This window comes from Lathyrus oleraceus, chromosome 4, assembly GCF_024323335.1.
Source record: "Lathyrus oleraceus cultivar Zhongwan6 chromosome 4, CAAS_Psat_ZW6_1.0, whole genome shotgun sequence".
NCBI classification, from domain to species: domain Eukaryota; kingdom Viridiplantae; phylum Streptophyta; class Magnoliopsida; order Fabales; family Fabaceae; genus Lathyrus; species Lathyrus oleraceus.
This window is the reverse complement of record NC_066582.1, coordinates 187,581,516-187,593,850: the sequence shown is the minus strand read 5'-3', so window position 1 is coordinate 187,593,850 and position 12,335 is coordinate 187,581,516. Positions and strand designations below refer to the sequence as shown.

The window sequence follows — 12,335 nt, the reverse complement described above, 5'->3', positions numbered from 1 at the left end:
AACATGTTGAAATTTCCAAACTTCCACCTCAAAATTCACCATGATCCAAGCTCCAAATGAAAAAGTGTTGAACGTCAAACTTGTTCCCCTTGATCCAAGATTTCTAAAGAACCCAAGTTCATGCATTTTGGATGAGGTTTGCTAGGGTTGCGCATGGCTTTAACAGAGTTGTATCATTGGAGGAAATCAAATGTACAAACTTCATTTCACCTTGCCTTGCCATTCAAGCTTCATTCAGACTTCAACTTGATAGATTTTGGACCTTAATGCATTTCCTCATGGGCCTGTACATGCCCATGCACTCGTTCCATTCACATTGCTAAATTTGGACAAAATTTCAAGTGTGCAAATATCACTCCCTCATGGCTATAAATACATGACCTATATGCTCAATTCAAACAAACCTTGCGCGCCAGCTTTGCCCCCCAATTCAAACCCTCTCACTCTAAAGGAAAACTTGAGAATTTTCAATTTGAAAATTGAGTTTGAATCTCAACTGTTGGAGATTCAAAAACTCTAGCATCCAAAGCCTTGCACCCTTGCTAATCACTTCCTGCAAGCTTCTCAAGTGTGACCAGATCGTGTTTGAAGCAAGCAACATCAAGTTCTGCACAGCATTAAAGGTAATTTTCAAAAAACTTCATCTTTTCGATTCTCACTCAATTCTCATCAATTCTCTTGGATCTTTGGTTATATGAAGTCCTACCAATGTAGGCAAGAAGATTGAGTTGCTTAGAGGTCAAATCGAAGCAACTCAGTTGATGCACCTCAAAATTCAACTCCATATATCTCTATATATATTTGGAGTTAGTTAAAATTGAGGTGATATTCGTGACCTACACCATTTTATCTTTCAGATCATGTCCTCTTTCGTCATTTATGATATGGTGATGATTGAACCAGTCCGGCCAGGGTGATCGGAGAAGATGACCGGCCTTTGGCTCCGACGTTGAGTTGGAAGTGTTCAGAGCCATTAGATAAGTTTGAAATGTTTTAATCTCATGCGTTGCTTTTAAATACCAAACCTATGTCGCGTTGACTGCAGTACACCATGGAACGCGCGCTTCTCACCACTTGATCTGCCACCTCAATTAATGAGGCAGATCAAGTGGTCCACGTTTTTTGATATTTTTTGATATTTTCTTTTATTCCTTTTAATTTCATTAATTCATATTAATTTTAATATTGATCCAAAAAAATATGAGAGTCTCACCAAAAAATTTCAAAGAATTTCCTCTTTCATATTTTGAATTAAAATTATTTTTTGGATCATTATTAATGTTTTTCATGATTTAATTGATTTTGTGTTTGTTTTTAATTATTTAAAAATACTTTTAAGTCTTGAAAAAATCTGAAATTTTTTCTCCAAGGTCATTTGACCTTGTTTGACCTATGATAAACCTCATGGCCATTTCTTTGGTTTTTTGATGAGGTTTTAGGAATTTGACAAACCATATTTAATTTAAATGTATTATTTTAGTTTTTTTAATTGGAATAAATGCCAATTAATTGTGTTTACCTCTTGTGATGACTTGTATGAGTTTGACTCTTGTTGTTGGGCCTTGGTCAAGGTTGATTTGACTTTGTCAAGTTAATATCATTGGATTTAGGGGATTGGTGGAATGTACATTCCATCTTCCAAAATGAATAGATGATATTAATTTGGTAAAAGTCCTCCTTTGATCAATTTGAGTTTTGTTCCATTCCCCTCCCTCTTCATCTCATTCCCATTCTTTATGCCTTTATCTCATTTGGCCTATGATATCTCTAAGTCTTAAGGCTAGTTGATTGCAAAATCAACATAAGTATGGATGAGATTAGGCCACCTCTTTTGAATATTCTTTTTGTGTGTGGTATGTTTCATGAGCATAGTCCATTATCCTATGTCTCTAACATGCATTAACACCAAAGTTATATTGCCCGACCTCCAATAATTGTGACTTCAACATAATTCCAATTACGATTGCTTAACATAGTGCTAAATTTGTGACACAAAAAGGCATGGCATTATAGTTAGTGAGATTGTAAGTCTCCCCTCTTTCATGGTATTGTGTGGAAACTTGGCCTTCTTTCCTTCCTTTGGAAGATGTCTTGGTTCAAGGATCCATGCTTGTGATAAGTGGGTTGAATGTTCTCCAAAGAATGACTTTAAATAAAAAGCAAAAGCAAAACAATACTAACTTCTAACTCATTAACAACTACCATTTAATTTCAAGTCCTTTATTTTAATGCACTTTAATTTTTAAGTTCTATTCATTTGCCATTATTCATACCATTCTAATTGTTTATGTTAATTCAATTTTCACTTTGTCCATTTGGACCATATTGTGTGATATATCTTGTTTGTGTATATTTTGTTTGTTTGTGTGGTCTTTGACCATTGAAGTACATAATAAGAATAAAAACCCTAAAAGACTTTTGTGTGGACTGATTGACTTGATCTTGGACCAATTGGACTTAGAATTTAGGCAACCTCCCTATGCTAAAGGACTTGTACAATGCCAACTTTATATGAAACCAAGTGCTTGCAATTTGAAACTTCATTTGATACAGCTTTGAAGATCCCTTTGAGTTCATCTGCAACATGATCAATGTGAAGTTTTTATTTTGAATCTGTGACTTGTGGAATTCATCTGTTACATAGACTAATTTGAAGAAGATCATGGAGTGGCTAAGCTTGGATGTGGATATCTTTATTTGATGTCTTGCTCTTCAAGATTGATATAATTGTGCATTTGTGTGTTGCTTGATTCTAAATGTTCAAGGGAATTTGGGTTTCTATTGACATTCTTGTCTATTGCATTGCTACCCATTGGTCAGATCTTTTCAACCCTTAACTTTTAATTTTGTGCATAGGATTAGCCTCTTCATCTTCTCCCCATTTATTTAATTTCAAAATATCTTCCTCCCCTTTTAAAAAAATCTTCTTTGATTGAACTTATTTTGTTCTACACTTTGACCACTTTGCAAACTAGAAACTTTGGCCTTATGCCATTGCATTTTCAAACTTCTTTTCTTAATCAAACTTGTAAATGAACTTAATTATACTTGACTTAAACTTTCAAAAAGTCAAAAAGAACTAAATCATTCAAACCCTTTTAGGCCTTTGTACCCATATAACGTAAATTTTGTTAAAAGCAATGCATCCACTTTGAAATTTGTATCACGAACTACGAGGTTTTGATCCCTCATTTTTATGTTGGTACGTGTCATACCCCAAAATTCTTCCTACCCTGAAACAACTTTCATCAGATCTATGATCCTATTACACATACATTTATTCATTACTCCGTCACCATAATTATATTAGCATTCATAACCTAAGGCATATTGCATGGGCTCAAGGCATGAATTTAAAAAAAAATAGGGAAATCGATTTACCCAATTAGGTAAATCGATTTCCCCTGCGCAGACACCAAAAATAAGTTTTTTTTTGCACAAAGGGTATTTGGTTCCCCCCACTTTCCCACTTGTTTTCCCTATAAATAGATGCATTATTCCCCCTCATTTTCCACTCTTTCTAGCCCCCAAAAATTCTGAAAAAATATCATTTAACCCCTCTTCTCCAAACCTAAATCAAAACCAAAAAAAAAATCTTTCTCTCCTAAAAGTCACCACCACCAACTTTTTTCCATTTTCATATTTTTTCCTCAAAATTTCTCACTCTCTAACACCCATAACCCAACCCCTTTACTAAGCTTTCACCATAAATATTTTCATCTCAAACCCCTTGCTTCACATTCAAGCTCAACATCATTTCTCCCTAGCTTTTTTCACATTTTGTGGGTAATGATTTTAACTTAAACTTTTTTAACTTTTTGGTTCTTTTTTTTTTATTAAAAATGGTTGCTTGTTCTTGGTTGGTCTTTTGAGATGGTTTAGGTTCAAGCTTGCAAAAAATGATTGACTTTGGTTTACTCACCTTTTTTAAAGATTTTTTACTCTTACTATCTTTTTTCAACTTTTTGTGTTTGCTTTGTGTGTGTTATCATTTTCTTTTATTATGGACTTGTTGTTGTATTTGTTTGGTTGATGAGGTCTATTAGATCATAACCATGGTTGTTTAGAGTTGATTAAATATTCAATGTTTCAAACCTATCTATGGTTGATCAATAGATCATTCATGATATTTTGAGGCATTGATAGAGTGCCTCTATTTTAACCATATTTGGGTCATTTGATGCATAGATGAAACAATGTCTTTACATTAACTTGCTAATCCATTTGCTTATTTTTACTAACTACTAATTATTAACTCCTAACATTTATATTATTGCATTTTAAGTCCTTGCAATTTATTTTATTGTTCATTTTATTTCATTTATTTTATGTTTATGTTCACTAACCACTAACTTCTAACATTTATATTATTGCATTTTATTTTATTTTATTTTTGAAATTTATTTTATTGTTCACTTTATTTCAAGTATTTTATGTTTATGTTTATTGTTATCTAACTATATCATTTATATTATGCTAATTTATTTACTACTTATTATCTTGGTAAATGAAAGAGGAATAAAAACAAAAGAATAAGAACAAATCACTTTTTTTAAATATTAATAAATGGACTTAAGGTTGCATAACTTTCTTTGTTACAAATATATTGTTAGTTGATTTTTTTTAATCATCTTCAATACTTTGCATCAATGATAAACTATCCCTTAATGTGTCATATTTTAAGTCTTTTTGGCCTAGGAAAATAGTCTTAAAAAATATTCACTTTTGTACATGTTACTAACCACTAATTATACTTCATTAGTTTTGTTTATCATTAACTTTTGTTTTTGTGATTTTGGTATTATTGACTTATTATTTGTTTTATATCATTTATATCCAATAACTATTATTATTATTATGATATTGTTATTCTTTATCTTGTAATTTACTTTTATGTCATTACCTTGTAATTTACATTAAAGTACTCATCATCATCATCATTGTACAAATTCATCATGCATATTTATTTACTTGTTATTTATTTTATTGTTATCAAACATTAAAAACAACAAAAATATGATAAAATGATAAGACAAAAATATTCATTCCACTCTTAATCAACTTGGACTTAGAGGATTTCATTTTAGGACCCTTGCTTGGAGGTCTTTCCCTTATCTTTGTGATATTTTGTAAATGTTGGATTTTATTTGTAACTTACATTCATGTTGTAAGAATGGCATCATGGCACCACCTTAAGGGGACATGTTTGTAAGACCATTATCCTCTGTTTAACTTAGGTCACTTTTGCACACAAAAGGTTTTCTCTTGGGCTACCTTACAATGAAACCCTTTAATTTCTTGTTGGTTACTTTACATTCATGTTGCATAAACCAAATTTTATAATCAAAATAAAATAAACCCTTGATTCAACGACAAGTGGCATTTTCATAGTCAAATTCAAAAATACTTAATAATTACGATTATTATTGTGCACCATGAGCCTTAAGTGGTCGAGAATGAGTGAGAATGGAGCATCCCTACCCTTACTCTGATTATTTTGGACGCAAGACACTTGGCTTGTTGTCTAGAATAATCACCTCTGCCCATAGACTATAGTACAATATAATCACAAACACTCATTTCATAAAACTCTTATTCAAGGTAAAAATAATACAACTCATCAAACTCATTTTTGTGCCTTAGGGCATCATCCCGAAAACCCTTTTTTCAAAGGTAAAATCAACCAACATACAAACATTTTCTACTCTAAACTACGGAGCTCTGATTCCTCATCTCCGGATGAGTGATACGTAGGCACAAGGGCCCCAATCCTTGGCGAGTACTATAATAACAAAAACACCCCCTTTTCTCACACATTCTTTTGAAAATAAAATAATGATAGATAAATCTCATGTATGTAAAACAACCCAAATGGTTCCCTTGGAGTACCATGGACGTAAGGGGTGCTAATACCTTCCCCTTACGTAACCGACTTCTGAACCTAAATCTCGGTTGCGAGACCGGTTCCTTATTCTCTTTTAGCGCTTCCCGTGCGCGTCTCCTTTTCGAGGGTTTTATCGACTATTTCCCCTCTCCTCTTCGATAGAGGTAAACTAAATAAAATTCGGTGGTGACTCTTATAACTTTGCCTCTCTTTGGCATCTCTTTAGTCCCGGTTTCGTTATCGTGAAATCCCGGTAGCGACAGCTGGCGACTCTGCTGGGGACACCAAAGTTCCCTAAGCAAGTATAGCCTAGTTTGGGTTGTTTCTATTTTACATACGTAGAGATTTATCTATTATCTTTTTTTTCTGTATATACTGTTTTTATTGCTAACTTGTACATATTTTCTTTGTTTTCCTGTTGGTCCGAAACTTTGGTTCTGTGCGAAGAATTTTTGAAAGCAATAATGATTGCAAAGGAAAAAAACCTTGTGCGAAGGACTCCCCACCCGAGTATGATAGTTTTGCTTGAGATAGGAGAGGTTGAGTAGTATTGATCTGCAAGGTGCCTTCCTCGTTAGGGTCGTACGAGAACCTCACTTAGTGGTAGATTCTCTTAAGGGGACTGATGATCGTCGTGCTTTCGGCGTAAGCATCTTTTCTTTTACTAGAGTCAATGACCCTAAGACCCCTTTTAGAACCTTTAAAACTATGGCTAGCCTAGACCGATGGTCATGTAGTATAGGCCACCGAGGTGCCTTCCTCGTAAGGGTCGATACGAAGATCTCACTTAGAGTAGATGACTTTGATAGAGCAGTCGCCTGGCAAGTAAATTGACATAAGCGACTGACAGTCAAGGAAGTCCATGACTCTAGGGGCAGTGTCTTACACCCAATTTTCCAAAAGCCTTAGATCACACAAAGCGAGAACCTTGGTTTACTAAGCAGACATTATTAACTCCATGCTTCGTCACGATGGTCCAAAACCATGAACCCATGCCTAAAATCATGTGGAAAATATAAACCAATCATTCATTCATCATTAAAATAATAAGCAAAGCTCTTAAAATTTTCGTTTGTTCGGACGCAGAATTACAAGACTATTTTCCGACACAATCATGGATACTTCAACAAGGAAAAGCACTTCTACTTTCCGCTTCAAGAGTCTCGACATCAGTTCATTAAAGGTCCTCTGTTCAAAGGTCGTAGCTCTCAAAGACAACAAGTTTAGAGCCAATTTTGGGAACATCGTAGATCTTCTAACCGAGAAGGTTGACTATGGTGTTATCACTACAATGTCCCAATACTATGATGTCCCTTTAAGATGTTTCACTTTCCCCGACTTCCAAATCTCTCCAACCTTGGAAGACCTTGAGAGACTCCTCAATCGACCAATCAAAGAATACAACCCTTTCCCGAAGTTGGAAGAAGGCTTCTATTTGACCGAGCTCTCACTCACCTTGGGTATCAACACCAACAAGCTAGTGGAAAATTGGGGCGTTAAAGGACCCATCAAAGGTTTAACCCAAAAATTCCTAGAATCCCATGCTTGGGAAATGATTAAAAAAGGAAGACCCGACTTTTGTAGTGCAACCTTGGCACTTTTGATTCATGGAATTGTCCTCTTCCCAAATGTGGACAAGTTCGTGGATCAATTAGCAGTTGAAGTCTTTTTAACAAAGAATCCAGTGCCTTTTTTACTTGCCGATTTCTACCATACCTTCCATACAAGGCATGAGAAGAAGGGAGGTACTTTCCTTTGTTGCACTCCTATGCTACATCTTTGGATGGGGGCCCGCATGCCTCAAAGTGGACCCTTCGCTGAAAACAAATTGACATGGCCACAAAGATTCGCATCTCTCTCTGCCAACTCAATTCTATGGTACAAGAGGGAATGGGATACAAAGGACGTCATCATAAGATGTGGAGAGTTCTCTAACGTACCCTTAATAGGAACGCAAGGTTGTATCAACTACAACCCTGCTATACTCAAGAGACAACTAGGGTACGCCATGACGAGTCCCCCCGAGGAAAGAGATTTCATTCCATTTGTCATCAATATCGTGGATCCACTTGATTCAAACGTGAAAAGAGTGAGAAAAGCTTGGAGAAACATAGTCCGTATTGACCATGAATGGGGTAAGAAAAACATCCTAGCCAAGGAACCCTACTATGTGTGGGTAAAAGAGAGGGATAGGATTGTTAAGATGTCGTTTCTTTTTTATCCTTCTTCATTCCCGTTGATGCCCGAGCCCGAGCCTATTCTACAAAAGGACATGGACAAACTTACCAGCCAAATCAAAGGGCTCGGGTTGGAAAACACTCAACTACGAGTCCAACTGAATCGTGCCAAGGAACGTAACCACGTCTTGAAGGATAAGGGTAAGCAAGTCTGTGAAAATTTTGAAGATAGCAAAAAAAGGCTCCGATTAGCCGAGGGACAAAGAGTTTGGGTTGGTAGAGCTTTACAAGGAGCTAATTCTGAGCTAGACTTCCGCAACAAAGAGTTGGATCGAGCGTCCTGAATCATCAAGGACCTTGAAAATACTATCGAGAGGTCTAATGCCATGAAGAAAGAAGCAAGGGAATATTACGAGGCCCGGATTCTCGAACTAAGGACCACTCTAAAAGAGTATAAGGACTTTCTAGCCAAGGAGAAACTAGAGAAAGAAAATATTCACCGAAGCTTCATGCGTGAGCAGTTCAACCTTGGACGAGCTTGCGAGAAAATCAAGAACTTGAAGAGGGGAATCTATGACCAATCCTCTGTAGAATTGCAAAACAAATGCAGACATTGGGAGGAGTGTTGCCATGGATTTGAAGTTGCCATTGCTCAAAGGGACGAAATCATCCATAATCTCCAAGCTCTTTACGAAGAATGGAGGGACAAGTACACCAACATGACGATATTAACTAACTATGCCCTTCAAGACTTTCCCGACAAGTTGAAGAAGGCAGATCTGATCATGTGCCCATATAATACCCCCAAAGAGGTCTACAACTTCGTCAAGTTTTGCAAAACAACAATGGCCGAACTCATCACCGACATTAAGGCTCTCCGCAAGTCTCAAGGGGTCACTTTTAGGGTGGATATCTAGTTGGTTCATTTGCTTCCATTACTTGTATTTTGCAACTTCTATGTATTGCAGTCTATTTTCCCTTCAAAGGATGAATGAAAGTTGTGATTTTTCTCTATTGTGTTTTTCTTTATTTATGATTGTGAACGTGAATCATCAAGTAGTTTTTGCAATGAATAAACACGAATAACTAAAAAGAGCTTTGCTTTAACACAAAAAATTCATGCATCATCTTGTCACATTACGCGAAAAACCGGCGGGAAACGAAGACAACAGAGCCGCCACCGTGCGTTATTTATCCCAAAAGAGGGAAAGGAAACGCTCGAAGTAAACCTGGAAAGAACATGGTCTCACGACCAGAGAGAGATGGGATCGGTATTCGGTTATGCGAAGGGAAGGTATTAGCACCCCTACGCATCCGTCGTACTCGACGGGATCCACGCACAAAAGGAAGGAAAATGGTTGCTAAAAACTGCTCAAACATCACACACTGGCTGAAAGAGACACAGGTAAACAAACGAAACTAACTCGGCAGGATATCGCATCCTGGGCCTACGTAGTCTATCAGGCATAGACATCAGAGTCGACGTAGTTCGGACAGGGGGAAGCGTGCTCGCTAGGATGTCGTATCCTATGCATACGTATCTTCTCGGACTAAAGAAGAATCAGAGCACTCGTAGCTCGGCTAACGCACGCAAGACAAAACAACACGGGAAATCGACTGCCAATCGCTGGACTTACGTCAAACTCCACACAAACAGGCAAACATGGAGACCGAATGCCAATCGCTGGACTTACATCAGACTCCGAACCAAACACACCCACACTGGAAACCAAATGCCAATCGCTGGACTTACATCGGACTCCAAGCACACAACAAGAGGATACGGAATGCCAATCGTTGGGCTTACATCCGTCTCCTAACACACACAAAGACAAAACAAAAGGGCGCCCGGAGAGATCAGCTCATCTCCTGCCTACGTACCTCATCTGGTATGAGGATCAGGGCGACGTATTTCCCCTACGCAGGGACGAAGGACTAGCCTAACCAGATAACAAAGGGAGACACAACTAGGGAGACTAACTCGAGCCTAGATGTTATCATGCATATCATCCCTAAGTCAAGGTTGCTATCTAACTTGCACAGGGAGCAAGCTATCCTAAGCAGCACAAACAACCAAAGCAAACAATCACAAATAGCACACACTATATACAAACAAAGTGGGCTCACACAGGGTTAGGCTTTAGTCAAGGGGTCATGTCAACCTCGACAAACAAGCCACTGTATCAGGGTGAAGTTAGCTCTTAACCCTAACATTGAGAGTTAGGGTGAAGCAGATGAAATAGGAAGTGAGGGGTGTGCCTCACAGCTCTTATCCCTGGCCTGGGAGAGCTTTTAGACAGATGAAGTGTGGGTCCAGAAAGTGGGAACCCTTCTACACTTATGACTGACTCAACATAGATCTTGGGTTAGGATCCACAAGGCATCAACATGTGATGTGAGCCAAGGGATGACGCACTGAATAGCAGCAAATGGACTACACATCTCTTGTGTCTGCCAATGCCTCTTCACTTAGGAGGTCTTTGATATGTACAGGGGACAAAGATAAACAAGCACAAGCATTGCCTCTTAAGGAGGACTTCAGACAGGTGCTTGGCCAAGTAACAGGCCAGGTCTTCCAGACTACATGCAGTTAGAAAGTTATACCTCAGTGCTCAAGCTAGCAAGCAAAGCAAAAGCAAGTTCACAAAGTAACTATAGCAACTAAGGTACCTGAAAACAATCCAACATAATCAGTACATAACTCAAACAAAAGTCAAACAGACAATGGTCAACAGTTAACTGTACACAATCAAACAACAATCAAGCAAAGCAATGCACAAAGGTGCAAGCCACAAAACCCAAGTACAAGTCTCAAAGCCTACAAAACAAACTCAAGGTTAGTCATAAACAAGTAATGGACCAACTCCAATTGAGTGCACATCATCAAGTATAAGCAATTGTGCTCTTTGACCTGAAACAAAGCTCAAACATTAAGCACTAACCACTAGGACATGGCCTAGGGTCAAAATGGGAGCTATAAACCAAAACAGAACATGAAAATTGGTAAGAATCAAGTTTAATCCAATAAGAAACAAATCCAAGTGGTCTCATATTCATATCATCAACCAATCTCATTTCATAAAGCATAGAAGGCATAGCATGCATATTCAAAGCTCATAGAACCAAACAGAAAGATTCAATTCAAACCAACTCAAAAACATCTCAATAAATCCCAAGAAAAATCATGGCTAAACAGAATTCATCATATGATCAACACACCAAACTTCAGGTCATTTGGATAAGTGTAAGAATGTCAAATAAAATCCATAAGTCAAGCATGCTCAAACAAGCTCATACAAGGCACCAAATCATACATCAACTTCAAGCAAGCATAAAACAGAATCCAAACATGATATGGACATCAAACCAAAGCCATGGCAAACTTCAAGGTGTCTAGCATAATGTGCAAAATTTCAGGTCCATCCAATAAACATCAAGAATTTCACAAATCAAATAAGATCATGACTCACAAACATTCCACAATTGGTCAAACAGAAGAGAAATTCTCAAACAAATTGGAAATGCACTCAAAAATTCTACAAAAATTCATACTCAAACCTAACCTCCAGAAGATTCCTAATGCAAAAATTTACATCAATTCAAGTTCATATGGCATGGTAAATAAAATCATCAAATTGGACAAGAAATGGTGTGACACAAATTGTCACACCTCCAATGATCATATCATATCTCACAAACCAGAAATGCAAAAATCACAAACTCTATACCAAAAAATCCCTAAAGGTGTCTAGATTAAGCATGCAAATTTTCAGATCCATTGGATTAAGCATCATCATTTCACAATCAAAATGGTAAGCAAGGTACATGGAAGAACACATGTGAACATTCCCTAGCCAAACTAAAAATCCAGGCGTGCACAATTTCTGGAAAAAATATCATTAAATAGCAGAGATCTTGAGGAAAACAATGGAAAAAATCTCATCTCAATTGGACAAATATTTTTGGAGTTATGAATTTTTTAATATGGAGAAAAAATGAAAAAATCATGTGGAATGGCATATGAACATGTGAAGCATATAATGAGAAAATGCCAAAAGCCAAAAAAGCAAATGCTGGAGCGGAGGATCGAACTCCGCTCGAATTCAAATCCAGCGCGCGCTACATGAAGCGTTGCGTTTCACTAATACAGGTGGCACGGCGTGATTGGCGCATGGGGCGAGAAACATAAAAAACATGCAAACAAGCGAGAACACGGATCAAACACGATCAGGCACATGAAATATTTAGGGTTCTTCACATATTCATCATGTTCA

At 37.2% G+C, this 12,335-nt stretch overlaps 1 protein-coding gene across 1 annotated transcript; it reads left to right on the top strand.

Moving 5' to 3' along the window:
* Nucleotides 1-6,998: 6,998 nt before the first annotated feature.
* On the top strand, nucleotides 6,999-8,405 carry LOC127136615 (uncharacterized). Its single transcript, XM_051063152.1, has one exon. The coding sequence runs from the start codon at nucleotides 6,999-7,001 to the stop codon at nucleotides 8,403-8,405; it is 1,407 nt and encodes a 468-aa protein (XP_050919109.1).
* Nucleotides 8,406-12,335: the final 3,930 nt, after the last annotated feature.